The 18,547-nt window shown below is 41.8% G+C and overlaps 1 protein-coding gene across 1 annotated transcript in view; it reads right to left on the reverse strand.

Moving 5' to 3' along the window:
* ABLIM1 (actin binding LIM protein 1) overlaps positions 1 to 2,964 on the reverse strand; it is a 295,489-nt gene extending 292,525 nt beyond the window's left edge. Inside the window, exon 1 of the mRNA XM_089509974.1 lies at positions 2,711 to 2,964. Coding sequence (XP_089366100.1) covers positions 2,711 to 2,723 — 13 coding nt within the window. The 5' untranslated portion in view covers positions 2,724 to 2,964. The remainder of the gene's footprint in view (positions 1 to 2,710) is intronic.
* Positions 2,965 to 18,547: the final 15,583 nt, after the last annotated feature.

An 18,547-nucleotide genomic window follows, 5' to 3' on the forward strand; every position in this document is an offset into this window, starting at 1 on the left:
CAGGTGCCTTCAAGTCGCCTGTTAACCTATGTGACCCCATGAATTGCATAGGGTTTTCTTAGGTAATGAATACTCAGAGGTGGTTTTTCCAGATCCTTCCTTCCTCAAACATATTCAAGAAGGCCTTGGACCAGTCTTAACTGGAGTAGATCTGCTGAATTTACACACAACATGTGTAAATCCACTGATCATGTACCAATGGAACAACTCCAGCAACTGGATTTAGGGATCAGCAACTGAATGCCCTTATGTTAAACATCCCCCAGATCAGATAGGTACTATGCATCTACCCACACAAGAATGTCATATTTAGTCCTCACATAGAATTAGTCTTTCTATGCTTACTCAGAAGTACAGTGTCCAACAGGTCTTATTCTCAAGAAAGCATGGAAACAACTACAGCCTTAATGGTTGAAAAATATTGATCTGTGATATCAGTTATTAAAATTTGTGCATAGGGTATAAATTATTAAAATCTGTGAACAGAGGCTCTTTGGCGCACCTCAAGAAAAACTGGCCACTTCGTTTAGAACATCCCTTAGAGCAAATGACTTGTCCCTACCCTGAATTATCTGTTTAAAACACTACATCAGTGCCTGCACTCTGAAGCAGTAAGAAACTACGAATTCACAGGAGCAGCAGCACCATCATCTCTCATTCTGCAAAAGGGGGACAATTCTGCCCTATGCTTCCTTTCCTCTGCCTTCTTCACATTCAGGATTCTAGCTTCCCAATTTTTTGTGATCATATTCCAGAAAACAGAAAGCCAGGAAGCTCTAAGGTGCTGATGCATTTCTCACACCACAACAAACCCCCAGTTGGTGGTGTTGATATAAGTGTTGTGGCGGTGTGGGTGTGCGTTTATGTATCTATGTATCACAATGTGTGTGTCTTTAAAGGGGGTGCACTCCACCTTTAAACAGCTAGATGCATCCACCCCTGGATTTTTATTCCATCAGGAGAACTGCAAAATGGGACCATGTGAAGCAAAGTCTTCTCACATCCCACCCACAAGGAGCCCAACCCCAAATCCTTTTGCAAAGGCGACCTGGATGGGGAAGAGAGTCCTTAACAAAAGACATCCCTCCAGCCATCGTCTCCCTTATGCAACCACCAAAAAAGGCAGGATGTGTTGTGAAGTTTCCTAGAGGGAACAGGGTGACCAGAGATGTCTTCATCTCAAAAGAGGACAAGGCACAAATGTGGGACAGTCAAGAAAAATGGAGGACAGTTAAGAGAAAATGAGGACTTGACCAAAGAAAAGCTCTGCCCTTATCACACTGGGACTAATTTTGGCATTAAAGGAAGATTAAAGTGCATTTAAAGCATCCCGCAAATAAACAAATATCAGAAATGCATTGTCACTGAAATTCCAAAAGTAAAAAGATGTGTGTTGATTCTTCTTTGTGACTGCTTTAGTGGCAGGTTTTGTGCGACATCGTGTGAAATTGTCTTGTGTAATTACGCAATTTCCCCAGGATATTCATGGGATAAACACCCGATCTCCTTTGTGTGACAAACTCCCTAGAAATATAAAAATGCATGTTTCTTAATCATGCTCCAAAGAGAGGACTTAGGATGAAAAATGCAGGACCTGACCAAAGAAAAGCACAAAACACTTGGCTTGAGCATTGGGCTACCGCTCTGGAGACCAGGGTTTGAATCCCAGCTCGGGCCTGGAAACCCCCTGGGCGACCTTAGGCAAGGCACACTTTCTCAGCCTCAGGGGAAGGCCACAACCAACCTGCCTCTGAAGAAATCTTGCTTTTTTTATTTTATATATATACACACACACACACACACACACACACACACACATATATATATATACACATACATATACAGTACAAGAATATAATAAACTCCCCCCATATCTCCCCTCCCTGTGTGTCTTCCAAAATACTAAGGGAGGACATTCCACTTCTGGTGGAAAAGGAGGACATATGCTTGGTGGCAATGGAAATGGAGGACATATCCTTGGTGGCAATGGAGGATGTGTCCAGGAAATGCCTGGCTGAGTGGCCCAGATGCCCTCAACACCCCAAAAGAGAAGGCACCCCAAAATGGAGGACATTCAAGGGGGGGAGAAAAATTGTAGAGCATGACCAAGCCAATGCTCCAAACACTTATGTCAACATATAAACCATGAAACTCTAAAGTGTCAATAAATGGATGCTCCTTAGCCATGCTGGGGCAGAAGGGGGAAAGGGAGGACAGTTCCTGGGGAAAAGAGGACACTGGGAGGCAGAGAGAGAGGGGGAGATAGAAAGAGGCAGGGGTTGGTTGTGGGGAGAGGCGGGAAAAAGGAGGGGTGTTGCCTTTCCAAGAAGGAAGGAGAGGCAACAGAGGGAAAGGAAGAAGGAGAATAATTTGAAGGGAAGGATGTGTTTGAAGCAGCTTGGTGCATCCATCCCTGGAATTTTTTTCTCCACCAAGAGAGCTGCAAAATGGGACCAGGTAAGCAAAGTCGCCTGAGGCACTTTGCTTCACATGGTCCCATTTTGCAGTTCTCTTGGTGGAGAAAAAAATTCCAGAGATGGATGCACCAAGCTGCTTCAAGGTGCAGCAAATCCTTCCCTTTAAAAAAAAAACACAGAGAGAGGAGGAGAGAGCCATGCAGCAGCCCCCTTGGCCCCCTCTGGCTTTCTGTCTGCAGAGAAGGAAAGGATGAGGAAGAGAGGAAAAGGAGGTGGCTGCTCTCCTGACTCACCTCTGGCAGACATGGCTCTCAGGTGGGGAGGCTTTCAGGAAGAGGGGGCTGGGGTTGCATCAGAGGCAGGGCCCCCTGAAAGGCACCAGGGAGGAGAAGGCAGCATCCCCTCCTTAGTCTGTCTGGAGATCTAGCAGGGAGCCTCAGCCAGAGCCAGCCCCGCCGCAGCCAATGCAGGCAAGGAAGGAAGGCGAAGGCTGGGTGGGGCTCCTTTCTCTGCCTTCGCCTCTCCTTCTGCTGTTGCCACTGCACCAGCCTCACCACTGCCTCCTCCTCCTCCTCCTCCTTTAGGGATGCCCCCCAAAAGGTCTCCCTTTGGAGAGGAGGAGGAGGAGGAGCCGAGGCTGCAAATAGGGAGGACCTCCTCCAGCCAAAATGGAGGACCTGACCAAGCACTTCCAGTTCTAGAGAAAGAGGACTATTATTATTTAAAATATATATTCCATGTTTCTTAGGCATGCTGCAAAGGGAGGCCTCCCCCCTCCTCTTTTGGACATTCTTCCAGGACAGGAGATGCAAATGGAGGACAGGTCCAGGAAAAGGAGGGCATGACTGGATGTCCTAAGCATAAAGGAGGGCAAGGTGCTGCACAATGGAAGGCCTTCTCAAGTAAAAGTGGAGGGCCTGACCCAAGGAAAGCTCAAAGCACTTCTAGAAAGATGATTTTAAAAAATCCATGCATATTAGGATTCCTTTTTCTTTTGTTGACATTCTTCCAAGGCAGGAGGTGGAAATGGAGGACAGGTCTAAAGGAGGGCGAGCCTGGTCACCCTGGAGCATCACCACAAAGGAGGACGAGGCAATAATGGAGGGCCTCCTCAAGCCAAAGTGGAAGACCTGACCCAAGAACAGCTCAAAGCACTTCTAGAAACATTTTTTATTCCATGTTTTTTAGGCATGTTGCAAAGGGAGGACATTTTGGAATTCTTCCAGAACAGGAGGCAGAAATGGAGGACAGGTCCAGGAAATGGAGGATGTGTCTGGTCACCCTGTCCTCCATGTTGTGGTGCCTTGTCCTCCTTTGCAGTAAACCTGGGACCCCCAAGACTCCTGGGGGCCAGAGTCCTCCCCATGGTGGGTCTGGGCTGCCTTCTCTCCCAGCAGAGAGCCAGGACTGTGGAGGGCCCCTTCATGCTTTCCAGGCCAGCTCAGTCATCAGGCATAAAGTGCTCCCTGTCTTCTGGTCCTTTGTCTTAACTTTTCTGGGTTCCCACAGGGGCCTCCCAGACAAAACATTTATGGCAGTGGGGGGGACACATCTTGAGACCTAATTAACTTGAGTCCTAGGCTACACCTACACTGCAGAATTAATATAGTTTGATATCACTTTAACTCTGTTATTGTTGTGCACCTTCAAGTCATTTCCAACTTATGGAAATCCTAAGGTGGTGATCCTATAATGAGGGTTTCATGGCAAGTTTCCTCAGAGGGGGTTTGCCATTGCCATCCTCTGAGGCTGAGAGAATGTGACTTGCCCAAGGTCACTCCATGGGTTTTCATACCTGAACTGGAATTTGAACCCTGGTCTCCCAGTGTCTCAGTTCAATGTTCAAACCACTACACTATGCATTTGCTCCACAGCCTCCTGTATTTGATCAAGAGTCCACACACAGGACAGGAAGACTCTTCCATTTGTTTTATCAAGCCATGGTCCAGCTTTGCTCACTGAATTTCATTGGGGCTTCACAGCCTTCCACACCTTGCAGTCCTAGCAGTTTGGTGCTGCTTTTTAAGTGCTATGGCTTCAACCTGTGGAGACCTGGGATTTGTAGTTCAGGAAGATGTGTTTAGAATGCTCTGGAATGCATTGGGCCTACAGCACTAAAGAATCCTAAGGACTTCCATAAACTACAAATCCCCAGATACCATAGGATGGAGCCATGGCACCTGAAGTTGGGTCAAACTGCTACAATCATCTTGCCATGCACCTCTGCTGCAACATCTGCCTTTTTCATTAACATCATTTGAGAAAAAGACAGAATAGCTTCCATCTTTTTGTTTTATTTTTTGTAAAGAGTGTTTCTAGCCAGAGGAGTCCTCACAGCAGTTTCCCCTGTTCTAAGTGAGTCCCTTTAGATGTTTGTTGATCACTGTTCCTTCACCACTGACTAAGAATGATGGGAGTTGCAGTCCAGCAGCATCTGCTGGCAGTGGTGACTGGTGGCTCCAGTGTCAATGAGGCAGTGAATCTGTTGCAGAATCTAAAGGAGCTCCAGACTCCAGACTCTACTAAGCCTATTTTAGACATAGGATTTTTGCACCTTGGACAGCTCCTTTAAAGTTTATTCTACCACCACCATGGAAATCAGAGCAGTGGTCCTCACTGTCTGGACAGTTGCAGGTAGCCCACTTTCAAACTGCACAGCTACTCTGTCTTTCTCCAGGGGAATAAAATTGAAAGAAGCAGTGGGAAAAGGAGGGAGAGTTACTGCTACCACACTGCAGAGTTAATGTAGTTTGTCACTGCGTTAACAGCTATGGCTCAAAATGCTATGGAACTCTGGGATTTGTAGTGGCACCAGAGCTATCTAACAGAGAAGGCTAAGTGTCTCACAAAATTACAGTTCACAGAATTCCATAGCACTGAGCCATAGAAGTCAAAGCAGTATCAAACTTTATTAATTCTGCATGACAGATACAGCCTGGGAATTCTCAAAGAGAGCATAAGACGGAGCCAGGGCAGTTTACAACAAAAGTCTTAATCTGGAGCATCCAAAGCATCCATTCCGGAGGAAAAGACAGAGGATTTGCACAGGGTCTTTTTACTAGATAGGGCATCAGGAAGCACCCTCAAGATGTTTCCCTACTCCATTCTGCTACAAAAAAACCCAACTGACTAAGGAGACAAGTACCCTGTTTCCTCAATAATGAGGAACCCTTCATATCATGTCTCAAAAGCATTCTACTGAGAGACTCAGAGGACATTTGGGAAAACCTTCTTACTGTGATTAATTAGGACCTGAGAGAATTCAAAGACAGGGCTGAGTAAGTCTGGATAATGTTAAACATTTATTTATTCCTTGATGCAATAATACTGTACTCTAAAACAAAAGCTGTCTGGAAGACTAGATAAGACTGCCATCACTAGAGTGCAACAATTTTCTCTTAGCCAGTGGCAAATATTCAGATATTATGGACATTTTTATGCACTAAAGCCCTTGGTGATCTATGGTCTTCTGCATGTCTGGGCAACTTATGACCCTCCCAACCCCAGCAAGGCAAACACATCAGCCCCATATATTGCTCCCAAAGGTTCAATTAAAGCACCTGGTTTTGGTGCCTCGGTGATACAGCAAAATAAGGGGATGGGCAAGCTTTGGGTCTCATTGGGAGAAAGGTGAAATATAAACCAACAAAATTATTATTATTATTATTATTATTATTATTATTATTATTGATAATAAATACATGGCTAGTAAGCTGCATTTGTCAGGATGGGGTGTCACAGGCCTTTGTTGTGTATTTTATTTCCTGAACTCCCATATTGCAATAAATAGAAAAAAATATTTAAGAAGGGCACACCCCTTCCTAAGATGTACTTTTCTTATTTGCAGGGCTGGATGATTAAGTCAGAAGAAATTATGATGTTATCCAAAGCCACACAGCCTATGTTCTTACCATCAGAGAAACAGAGGGTGAGCAATGGTAAGGCCTGAAACACTCGTAAATTATTTATTTGTTCCAGATTCAACAACATGCAGCAGTTTTATCATGACTGCTTTGCAGATGGCATAGAGCAATTTCAGCAAGACTATAAGCACCTATGTATACTTCACTGCCCAGTCTAGTACTTTTTTCCCTTTAAAATGGCACTTCTCTCCTTTAGGCCACTGTTTACCTCTGTTCTTTTGGCTAAATACACATAACCAAAGGTGGTAAGATTACTGAAAGTGGTAAGATGCATGACAAGATGTCTGCCTGTCCTTGTCAAAGTGAGAAACATTACCATGGGGCTTCCTCTGCACCCCACTTAACACTGAAGTAGGACGGGCATGGTGTACATATTTTCCACCTAGGAAATTAAAAGCCGCAGTACATGTATATCAGATTTGACATTCCTGATTGATTTGCCTTTAGAAATAACACTCTCCCTCTTTTCCAGCTCTGTCTTCCTTGGCACCTTGTGTAGTTCAGTCTTATTTCTCATATCTTGCTCTTTTGTATGGTTGCAAACAGCAATGATTCCTGCAGCAGGCATGAATTAAATAAGTAATTATCCTTCCTCCATCCATCTCCATCCCCAAGGCATTAGCCTTGCAAGCTGATCTAGTGCTACAGTGAAGTACAATGGTGTGTGCTCATGCATTAGCATTTGTTTCCGAATCTGCTCATCATCCCTTTTATATGTGCAATCATTAAACAACTCCATTTGCAAATTTACCCATGTACTGTGAGAGTCAAAATTTTGCTCAGGCACTGTGATTTGATGGCAGGCTTTTTCATCTTTAATCATCATGCCATTTCCAGTGCACTTGTCTCTACATTATTCTCATGGGTTCCCCCATGTGATGCTTAATATGCTGGTATTCAGAAGAAAATCATGGGAAGAGATAGCAGAACTTGAAACAATTCTGCATCAGAAAACCTATGCGTTGCTCTGAAATAGGCAGGAGAATATTAAATACAAATATACATACCACCACTGCAAGTTATTTTTTGGGGAGGGAAATCTTTATAGGCCCTTTTCCAATTCCATTACTTGCATTCTAAAGCTGGGTAATGACATTTTAAAAACAGATGATACCATTTTGTAAAAAGCATACAAAGATAAAACAACAGTCAAGCAAAATTTAATTTTCAAATGTAGGCATGGGAAAATAAATGTTCAAGGGCCAGTACCATAGCCACATGGGAACAAAGTAGATTTTATTTGCTATCTTCACATCAATAAAGAAGGATGCACATCTCCTGGAGGTGGAGGGAGTCCATTTCTGATTCAGCTACCTTTAGAAATGCCAATGTGAATCTGCTACTAGCAGAAGTATTCAGCTTTGCAAGCATTAGAAACCCTTCTGTTTCTCTTCCTCCAACTATTTCCATTCTGCCTCCTCCCACTGGTTGTTTCTCTGTTTTAGCTAGGAGAGCTGGTAGCCGCTGTTTTTTCCCCTTTCTTTTAACAGTTACAAACAAATGAGCCAGAAGAGGGAAGCAACATCATTTTAGTAGATAGGGTTCAGCACCATGGAAAGCTCTTTTACAGTTTACACTTTAACCTTCAGAGTGGATGTGCTTCAAGCCCAAGAGTGGGTGTACCATACTATTAACATGAAGGCCACCAACCACTGATTCTATTCCTGCTCAATGCCATTTCTCACCCATGGATTGCTCAGTTAGCATTTATAAGATTTAAGCCTACATCTAAGTATTAGTCCCAACCTACTAAATCAGTGGATAAGTCAATTCAGATGAATTACACTGATATAATAAACCCACTTGGTGTCCTTGGAGAAGTTACACTCTCTCACTCACAGAGGAAAGCACTGGCAAACCTCCCTCTGAACAAATCTTGCCAAAAAAACTCCATGATACGGTCACCTTAGGGTCACCATAAGTTGGAAACTATTTGAAGACACACAACAACAAACAACTAACGATGTTCAGACTAATATTTGGATATAAGCCCAATACAGCATATTTTATTCTGGAATGGTATCTAAACACTTTCAGTATCATACTAGTTCTCCAGTAGAAAAGCATTCAGAAAATGAATTGGAGCCTTTGAGGAAAATGGAACTGCATCCTCCTAGAGCATGACCATCAAAAAGTTGTCTACTGATTTATCTTTCGTCCTTATCTTAGTTCCTGGTTGTCCCCTCCATAGCTTCTCCTGACCCATATAGTATAATTTGCTTCCTTCTCCAACAGAATCATAGAATCATAGAGTTGGAAGAGGCTGCAAGGGCCATCCAGTCCAACCCCCTGCCATGCAGGAAATCACAAGCAAAGCATCACTGACAAATGGCCATCCAGCCTCTGCTTAAAGATCTCCAAGGAAGGAGATTCTACCACTCTCTGAGGAAGTGTGTTCCACTGTTGAACAGCCTTACTATCAGGAAGTTCCTCCTAATGTTGTGGTGGAATCTCTTTTCCTGTAGCTTGCATCCATTGTTCCAGGTCCTGTTCTCTGGAGCCAATATCTAGGCTGTTGGCTGCACTGCTAGTTTCCATTCTCACCTTCTGAAACCTTGTATCAGGTTAAGCTAGTGTTTTGTCCTTGACAGAGGTAGTATCAGTGTCCTCATAGGACTGAGACTTGATTCCTGCAACTCATTGCATATGAGGTTGCCTTTTAATACTACTTGGCAACTTCATTTGGCTCAGAATATGGCTATGAAAGAACTGACTAGATCTGAACACATAGGGTGTAATTAATCAGTGTTAAATTCACAGCAAGACAGGTACACACACACACACACAACACTCACTTACTATCATGTCTAGTTCCCGAGACCCAGGTTCAGGGTATAACACAAACTGGGAAACAGAAGGACAGGGGGATATGCCAGTGCTTGAGACAGACAGTGTCCCAGAAGCCACATCACACAAACATGGACTCAATAGTACCTACCACAGAAACAGAGGGGCTGTAACTCTCACAGCATTTTAACAGGAAATGCTCATTGATCAGGCAATAGCTGCAGGAGGCCGCCAGCCCATAAATATTCCGGTAATTCCCTTGGGAGGTCATTGTTGACAACCAGCCATTCTGGGGGAAGCATCACCTTCGTCTTTTGATTCCTGGCTTGTATTTTCGAAGAACCTTGGACCCTGCATCGTAAGCTGATCATGCGACTAGACAGTCCCTTGGATTGATGCCTTCGATTTATTACTGTACCCTACTGACCTAGACTGCCTGGGCTCTACGAACTGTATACACTTGGCTGGGAAACCCGTGTACATGACCTGGGCTGCTTCTGTCTCATCTCTGATGTACTTTGCTTGGTACTATGCCCCTGGCTGGCCGCCAAGACAGGACACTTACCTTGAGTAGCTTCCAGTTTGTTATCAAAGTGCTGACTTTGTTCTCCAGGTCCCTATACAGCTTGGTTTTTGGCTGGTTCCAAGAAACTGTCCTACTCTGAATGTTCCCATTTCCAGAGGTTAACCGGTATTGCAGTGGTGGAGCTCAGACTTTAGAATGCTCTCTCTGAAGACATTTGCCTGGAGCCTAATTTATTTGCTTTTTTGGCACTTGAATTTGAAGAGTCTAGTAGTATTAATGCAATCCTTGCGGTTTTATTATTTAGCTATTTGTCCCAATTATTTTATGATTGGTCTTTTCTAATGAGGTTTTATTTTTATTTATTTTTAATTTATGTGTTATTATTGTGTATATTTTAATGTAGTGTTTTAACAATATTGTTAAACACTGAGGACTCTAAAAAAGGAGAACGTATAGGGCCAAATTCAATTTTGGGTAAGTTACTGGGGGCCACATTCCAGGAACAGATGGGACCAAGGCAGAGGGATGGAATAAAAAATAAAACATATTTTAGCTTAAAGTTCTTACTCCAGTAACTAAATTCATTTAAACATTTAAGTAAACTGTGTTGTAAACCCACTGCAGAAATAATCCAGTTTGAGAACACTTTAACTGCCCTACTCAATGCTAGGGAATTCTGGGAACTGTAGTTATGGGAAACATTTAGCTTTTTCTGTCAGAGACAGAAACTACAATTCCCAGGATTCCCTAGAGCACTGAGCCAAGGCAGTTAAAGTGGTCTCAAACTGGATTATTTCTACACTGTTTTTTGGACCTGCATAAAACTTAGCAAACAATAAAATAATGGTGGTGGTGGAAGCTGCCATCATGTGAAATCCACAAAGCCTGATTTGGCCCACACTATATATATATATATATTTTCAGATATAAATAAATGAGTACATTATTATGTCCATCCTAGATTGCCTGCTTAGCAAACAAGTCAACCAGCCTAAAATGCTGTAGGGGAAAAGCAGGTGGCTTCTGCTGTGTTAGGAACAGGCTTTATGGGGCTTGGGTCAAAGTCTGTCTTTGGAAAATTGCAGCTACATTAAAATATTTCATTCTTGCAGATGCTTGATTCAAGAATGGCATCAGAGGTTGACAAAGTAGATGTCTGGCAAGACCCACATCCACCACCAAGCCTTTGGCCTCCTCTTCCCCCTTCATGTCTCTGTTTGTTAACCTGTCCTCTGCAAGTCTATGAAAGGTCACAAGAGTAAGGAAATAAGTGGTTGATTTACCCTCTGGATGGTGCTGGGGGGGGGAGGGGATGAAAGAATAGTGAGGTCAGTGCGAGAAAGGGGATCTGTTCTTGTACCATCCAACATTTCACAGATGAAAATTGGGGCACGTGAGGCCAGGGAATATCAGAGTGTGATCAAGATGACAAACGTTATTAATGAGGGAAAAGACACAATGTAGAAGAGGCTTCAGCAGTTTGCTTTTGCCTGAGCCTCTCCTTTCCTCTCCCCCGTCCTGAGTCAACTGAGTGCAAACTGCTTTGAACTCCATTTACAACAATTGAAATTTGCTGAGAATAAAGGGGGAATGTGGGAGGTGGAGAGAAAAACGAGGACATTTTATAAGCACGGAAGAAGTGAAATAATAGAAGTTTAATCAGGAATATCCCTGCCAAATTAGAACAGCTAGAGGGGTATGTATTCTGGGAAGTGTGTTTTACTAAGTCATCGTGCTCAGAGATCCCTGAAGCTAACATTGGTTTAAGTTATGTGGGGGAAGCGAATGGGTTTAAAAAGCAAATTAGCTGTCCCATAGCCTTTTAAAAATACGAAATGGAAACTCTAAAAGGTCAGGCTTCATTTAGCCTATATTTGCAATTCTTGCCCTTCAGGTTGGCATGAGACGAAGTCAATATGTGACACCTGTCAATCCTCTGTTATAAAATGCATTTCATCTGGATGTCTCGCCTGATCACTGACAAAGATTAGAAAGGAACTGCAGATGCTGCCTGTGGATAGTCTTTCAATCTACTTAGGTTGTGCATTTTACGTTTTCATTAGCCTAAGAGCAGAGCTTACTAGAGTTTGTACAGAAATATTATTCACTGAGGTAAATCCACTGTCCAGCTGATTAGAATACATGCAGAAGAATACTCTATGCACTTTTAGCTACATCAATTTAAAGAATACTACCCAAAGGCTACCAAGTTATTTTGGGTGCATGAGGTGGAAAATCCCACAAGCTTCTCTCCTCATCTCTACAAATTACTATACAAGGACAATAAATTTAAAGAAGAAGCTAAGATATCATTTCTAGTCCAGAAACGGTAGAATGGCTACAGTACAATATCTGAGATGCCTCTCTCTTGATGGTACATTATTTTTCAGAGCCCTGACACTGCAGGCTGTCTTGGGTAGCAGATTTTGAGTGTTATGAATGTGTAATAAATTGTTATTTAATTTATTGTCCTTGTATAGTAATTTGTAGAGATGAGGAGAGAAGCACAAAATAAACATGATGCCACAGCCATTTCACCATCCTTCTATCTCATTTAAGCAAAAGATTGCATATTCAAAAGTAGATTATATTAACAAAGTACTTCAGATAGAAGGAAGCAGGAAAGGGGAGAACAATTGTGCTAGAAAGCTAATCTAAGGATACAGTATATAGTAGTCCCTCCTTATCCATGGGGGATAAGTGCCAAGAACCCCAGTTGATGTCTGAAACTATGACTGAACCCTATACTATTAATACGTTCAGGTTGCAATTGACTGCAGATAACTGAAACAAGAGAGAGTGAAACCATGAATAACAGGAGATTATGTGATATTTTTAGACAGCAGCTGACCATGGGTAACTGAAATCATGGATAAGGGTGGACTACTGCATACATTAACTATCACTGGAGAAGAAGTATAGATATATGAGATATATCTGTAGATTTACTAAATTTGAAGATCTCATATACATGTTTACATCTGAATCAATAAAAACCCTTTCAGATTATTCCGAATACACCACTTGTGCAGTCAAAAGTTTAATTGCACTGGGCCACTTGATTTCAGGTCACTGTTATGTTTCTGGTTGTGCATGGATGTGTGCGCACACACAAATATATAGATATAGATGATATAGATATAGATATGCAAAAGCAGTAGCCAGGCCCACAAATGTTTAAAGAACACAGACTGTAGGTTTTCACTGCTACTATACAGTTAAGGCATATTTGTTGTTGTTAACAGCCCTCGAGTCGATTTTGACCCACAGCAACCCTGTGAATAAGACATCTTCAAGACTCCCTGTCCTCCACTGCTCTGCTTAGTTCCTGCAAACTCCTACCTGTGACATCCCTAATAAAGTCCATTCATCTAGCATGTGGCCTTCCTCTCTTTCTGCTTCCCTCCACCTTTCCTAGCATTATTGTTTTTTTCCCAATAAGTCCTCCCTTCTCATGATGTATCCAAAGTATGACAGCCTCAGTTTTGTCAACTTGGCTTCCAGGGAGATTTCTTGCTTGATCTTATCTAGTACTCATTTGTTTGTATTTTTTCTGTCCACATGATCCTCAGCACTCTTCTCCAGCACCACATCCCAATTGAATTGATTTTCTTCCTGTTGTCTTTCTTCACTGTCCAACTCTCACATCTATACATGGTAATAAGGCATATATTTTCTGCTAAAAGAAAGCAAAACTCATAACAATTGATTTCTCTCTGGTTGATGCAGCTTGGAAGGACTATGTGTAAAGACGCATAAGGTTGGGCTCCCAATCTGTGATTACAATCCAGCCAATATGTTTGTAGCATAAGCATTCATAGAGTCAGTCGACTTCATCAGATGCAGTAGAATTAGTCTAGAAAAGCTTATTCTACCAACTTCTTTATCCAAATTAGTCTCAAAGATATTACAAGATTCCTTTGTATGCAGATAGAGACTAATAGCTATATTTTTTAATTACATACCCTCATGCCCAGTGTTGTTTGTAGGAGGATGTTAAGATCCAGCTGTCTTTCACAAGCTTGTGCTGTGCTTTGCTGTCAAAATCTACTACAAATGGGTCTCCAGACAGGAAACATAAAGCCTCCACATGGGACATCCTGGAGAAACAACATTGGAATGAGAATCTTGAAATTAATTTTGGATCCATTTCATTCAGCTCCATTCTCTTGCTCCCAAAAGAAACCCAGTTTAGAACCCGTATTCATACCAAGCTAGAGCTGGAAAGTTCTCCCCGTTGACACTCCCCTTCCATCTTGGCCAGTATGTACCTGCAGGATTGTGGATGCGGTGGTGAACCTGCTCATTGTCTGCATTCTCCCCGGTCCCCTTAGGTTTGCTTTGTGGGCCCCATTCCCTCTGTGGGACAGCCACTACATGGACACATGGACACACACTCTCTTATTAACACGAGCAGTGGGGAAATCCTCATTATTCATTTTTGTTATTAATTTTCATGAAACATATGTTGACTCTTGCCATCTGCGCCTTCATTGTCCATTTTTGTTAACCACAGGCAATAATTCTATTTAATTCCCCATGTTCCACGGGAAGCGCCACCAGCTGGATGCCAAAGTCACTCGCACAACCCAGCTGGCAGCCCTTCCGGTGCTGTAAAGAGCACACACACACACACACTCCTCCTGCCTTATTCCCCTTCTGGCTGGTAAGGTTTAACATTACTAGAGCGTCAGTATGTCTTCTTTAATCATTTTGATACCAACTGCTTTTTTTCTTTTTAATCTTCCCAAATTACAACTTTAGTCTGATACTAACAAAAGTTTGTTATTAAGTGCAAACCAGAGACAGGAGGGGAAGCAAAACAGGGCTGGAGGATTCAAGGGTTTTTAAAGGCAAAAAGGTTACTTAGTGTCACCTCACAAATAACTAGTGTGTTTGAAAAGGGACAAATCCCCTGCTCTTGTTGCTTGTTGCCATCTGGCAATTGCGTAACTGGGATAAACCCTTTTAATGTGTGAGCATGTGTGCATTAGTGAAAAAAGAAGGCCAATGCCTGGAATATTTTCTCTGAATGGTACAATTTCCCCCCTTGAATGTGACTCTTGCCAGAACAATAACTGTGGTGCACAAATGTCAAGGAACATTCATGTTAAGGAACATTGTGAATACTAAGATTATTAAAATAATGGCATTACTGGTTTCATTATATAAGGGGGGGGGGGGTTCTCTGTGCTATCAATTTGGTGGTGGCACCCATCTCCCTTTTTTATCTTCATCTTTACTATTTACCAGAATTTGTGCTAATACAATTACCCCCCTCTGCACAAGATGACACTATCTCATATACTGACAGAACAATAGAATAATGAATCACAATGTTCTGATGACTGGGAGCATAATTGCAAGATCCCATAGTCAAACATAATGTTGCAGTAACTAATAGGTACTTCTGTTTGTAATGGACAAAGTGCATGACACTAGTGACACAAAAAATAGTGCCTTTAATTTAAAAAAGTGGTCACAGTATTATAACTCTCTTGTCTGGAGACAGATGGTTTATGGCTTCTATCTAGCATGTCCAGTATGTATATCCAGGCAGCGTGTGAGGAGTCAGAAGGCTGAACCCAAACATTGCAAGTGCCAGACATACAGTAATTCCTTTCATCTTTCCAATTTTTGTTCGTATTTTAGTAACCAATCTACTGGTCTCACCTAAATTAAGCACACTGTGGCCACCTTCTCCTGCCCATTTTTCTATGGCTTATCATCTTTTCCTGTAACATCTCGTACTTCTGTCCCACATCCTTCCAGTGTTTGAGCACTTCATTTTCTTCCTTTTTCTTCCCATACCTATAATCTACCATACTGTCCCTTGGAATAACCAAAAGCCCTTTCACCCTACACCTATATAACACTTTGATTTCACTTTTACTACATGATTTATCCTATAGAATACTGGGACATGTAATTTGGTGAGGTATGTAAAGCTTTATGTCAGAGAATTAAAAATATTCCTTCCTAAACAAAATCCCAGGATACCATAGGATGGGGTCATGGCAGTTAAAGTGGAATCATAGTGCTATAACTCTGGTGTGGAAAGGCCCCTGGAAACAAGGAATGTATTACACAGTGTCCTTTTTGTTGTCTTTTGGGCACAATAAAATTCTAGCACTGATGTTTACAATCACAGAGTTTGAAGCAAACCAAAGAGCCATCCAGTCCAACCCATCAGTGCAGGAATTCACAGCTAAAGCATTCCTGGCCAATGGCCACTCAAACCTCTGTTTAAAGATCTCCAATAAAGAAGAGTCTACCACCTTCCAAGATAGTCTACTCCACCTAATTCCTCATAATTCTTCCCTAAGGATGCAGTATCATATATTTTAAGAACAACCAAGAATACACTAGAGCTAGCATGGCATAGTAGTTTGAGCATTGTACTATAACTATGAAGACCAGAGTTCAAATCCCCATTCAGCCATGGAAAACCACTGGGTAAACTTGGGCACGTCACACACCTTAAGCCTCAGAAAACACTGTGATAGGTTCACCTTGTTGCTGTGTGCCTTCAAGTCATTTCCAACTCATGGTGATCAAACCTATCACAGAGTTTTCTGGGGCTGAGAGTATGTAACTCACTCAAAGTCGTCCAATGAGTTTCCATCGTGAAGTGGTGATTTGAACCCTGATCTCCAGAGTACAAGTCCTATACTCAAACCACTATACCACAGTATCTCACTATACCACACTGTCTCATCTTAGGGTTGCTGTAAGTCAGAAATAGCTCTGACTCTTGGTATCTCCACCTGCTCCTTTACTGGCCATGACTAGAGTCCTAGCTCTGCAACCTTAGTTTAGATTTTAAATAGTCAGTTTCCAAAAGCTTTAAAAGCACTATAGACATGTGTAAATAAATGGTGTTTTGGTTGGGGAAAAAGTTTATCTACACTATACAGCAGATGCTACATTTGATTTATTGTCAAGCTTTCTCCTTTGGAATTGTGAGGTTTGTGATTTAGTGAGGTTCATAGAATTCTCTGTTGGAGGGTTCTAGTGAACTCTTCTGAAATAAGATGGAACCTTGGAAGTAAAGGCAGTACTGAAGTGTTACAACTTTGAGGTTCAACCACAAAACCAGTTAAATACAGGCAAGTCAATGGTACCATCAGGTGGGCACATAGCTATTTGTTAAACCAAGCTCAAAGAGGATTTGCCAATAACTTTTCATCAAAGTGGAGGATAATTTGCTGTCTTTGGTTTGATACCCTTCCGTGGCCAAGTTCAGCCATTATGCCACCTAAAAATAGTAGCCTCACAGCCAAACATAAGAATGATTAGACATATTTAGCTTCTCCATATTCTTTTCCAGGTTGGAAAGGGACTAACCAGGAAAATTTACCCAACAAGAGATTTAATCTTCACTCATATTAATGCAGCCCTGATAGATTTTGTTTTACAAAATCAAAGAGATATCCTGTTATTTTCTCAAGACTGGTACAGGTATTAGCAGACTATGAAGGTTGGTCGAAAGTCCTTTAAAGTATGTGAATTTGCTGCCATCTGCAGGGCACATTATAACCAATGAGAAGAACAGAGTAGACAATGTTTGTCGTAATTATAATACTCCAGACTGCAGGTTAAATTTCATATATATATTCTGCACTGTTAATAATGTATAACCAACCTCACAAAGGAACCATGAGATGAAACAAACCTAGAGAGGGGGGGTGTTTATTATCTTCCATCAGCATATGTGATTGTTTTGTTACAAACAAGCATAAAATCAAAACTGCAGACAATATATTATTTTATCCAGGCACACCCAGCAACATCACTGCTTCTTTGTCTCTGCTATATCTTCTTCACAACCAACTTTTAGTGTAGGATATTAGTTTTGTTCTAGCTGCGCTGATCTTTTGCTTCCACTCATTGTCCTTACTTTTACAAGTGGCTCTAGAATATATGCATGAATTTCCAATGAAAACAAAATACACACCTTTATATTTTTGCTTTGACTGCATGCTCATTTTACATTTTTAAAGTACTTCATATTTAGGGGGTGCTAGAGTTTAGTATTGCATTTCTTTTCTGGAACTACAGTATCTATTAATGTCAGAAAACAAAACGGAAAATTCAAGCTCTGCTCTTCTGCAAACAATGGCACAATTTAGCTAGCACTTAAAATCCCCAGCTGTCATCCAGGGATATTGTGCACTGAGGCCCTCTTCTGGTGATAATCTACTATTTCTGATAGCCTCACTCTGTTGCTTTATCTGGAACGCATAAATGATAAATGAGATCTGTTTGCTACTGTCTTGTCTTTTTAATCTTTGGTTAAGTATGACCTGGTTTTATTAATTTTAAGTATTTGTGCTATTGTTTTAGTTCAAGGATATAACTATTTTTTGTTTGTTCATTAACTGCCCTCAAATCGGCCTACATCCTGTAAATTCAAATTTGTTACCACCATAATTGAGTCTATCCATCTAGTTTGTGGTCTACCTTCCTTTATACTTCTGTCCACCTTTCCTATCATTATTGTCTTTTCTAATCAGTCATGCCTTCTCATGAACGTGGCCAAAGTATAGCAAAAGCAACGGCAAGTATATTTTTATACCACTTATCAGTGAACTAGCACTTTCTAAACTGTTTACAATGTGTAAGCCAATTGCCCCCAACAAGCTGGGTGCTCATTTTACCTACCTACAAAAGAATGGAAGGCTGAGTGGACCTGGAGCCCAGCAAGATCGAACTCACAACCTTGTGGCTGCTGTGCTGGCATTTAACCACTGTGCTACCAGGGCTCCATGAAGAAAGAAACTGGGAAAAATAAATCACCTGTTCCTAGTGATCCCCCCCCCCACCAAGTTTCTCTTATTGCAGCTTCCACCTTACTTTTTGGAATTTGGGATTCTTCTTCATATGGTTTTTTA

This window comes from Sceloporus occidentalis, unplaced genomic scaffold, assembly GCF_023333645.1.
Source record: "Sceloporus occidentalis isolate IW3139 unplaced genomic scaffold, rSceOcc1.0.p SCAF_2, whole genome shotgun sequence".
NCBI classification, from domain to species: domain Eukaryota; kingdom Metazoa; phylum Chordata; class Lepidosauria; order Squamata; family Phrynosomatidae; genus Sceloporus; species Sceloporus occidentalis.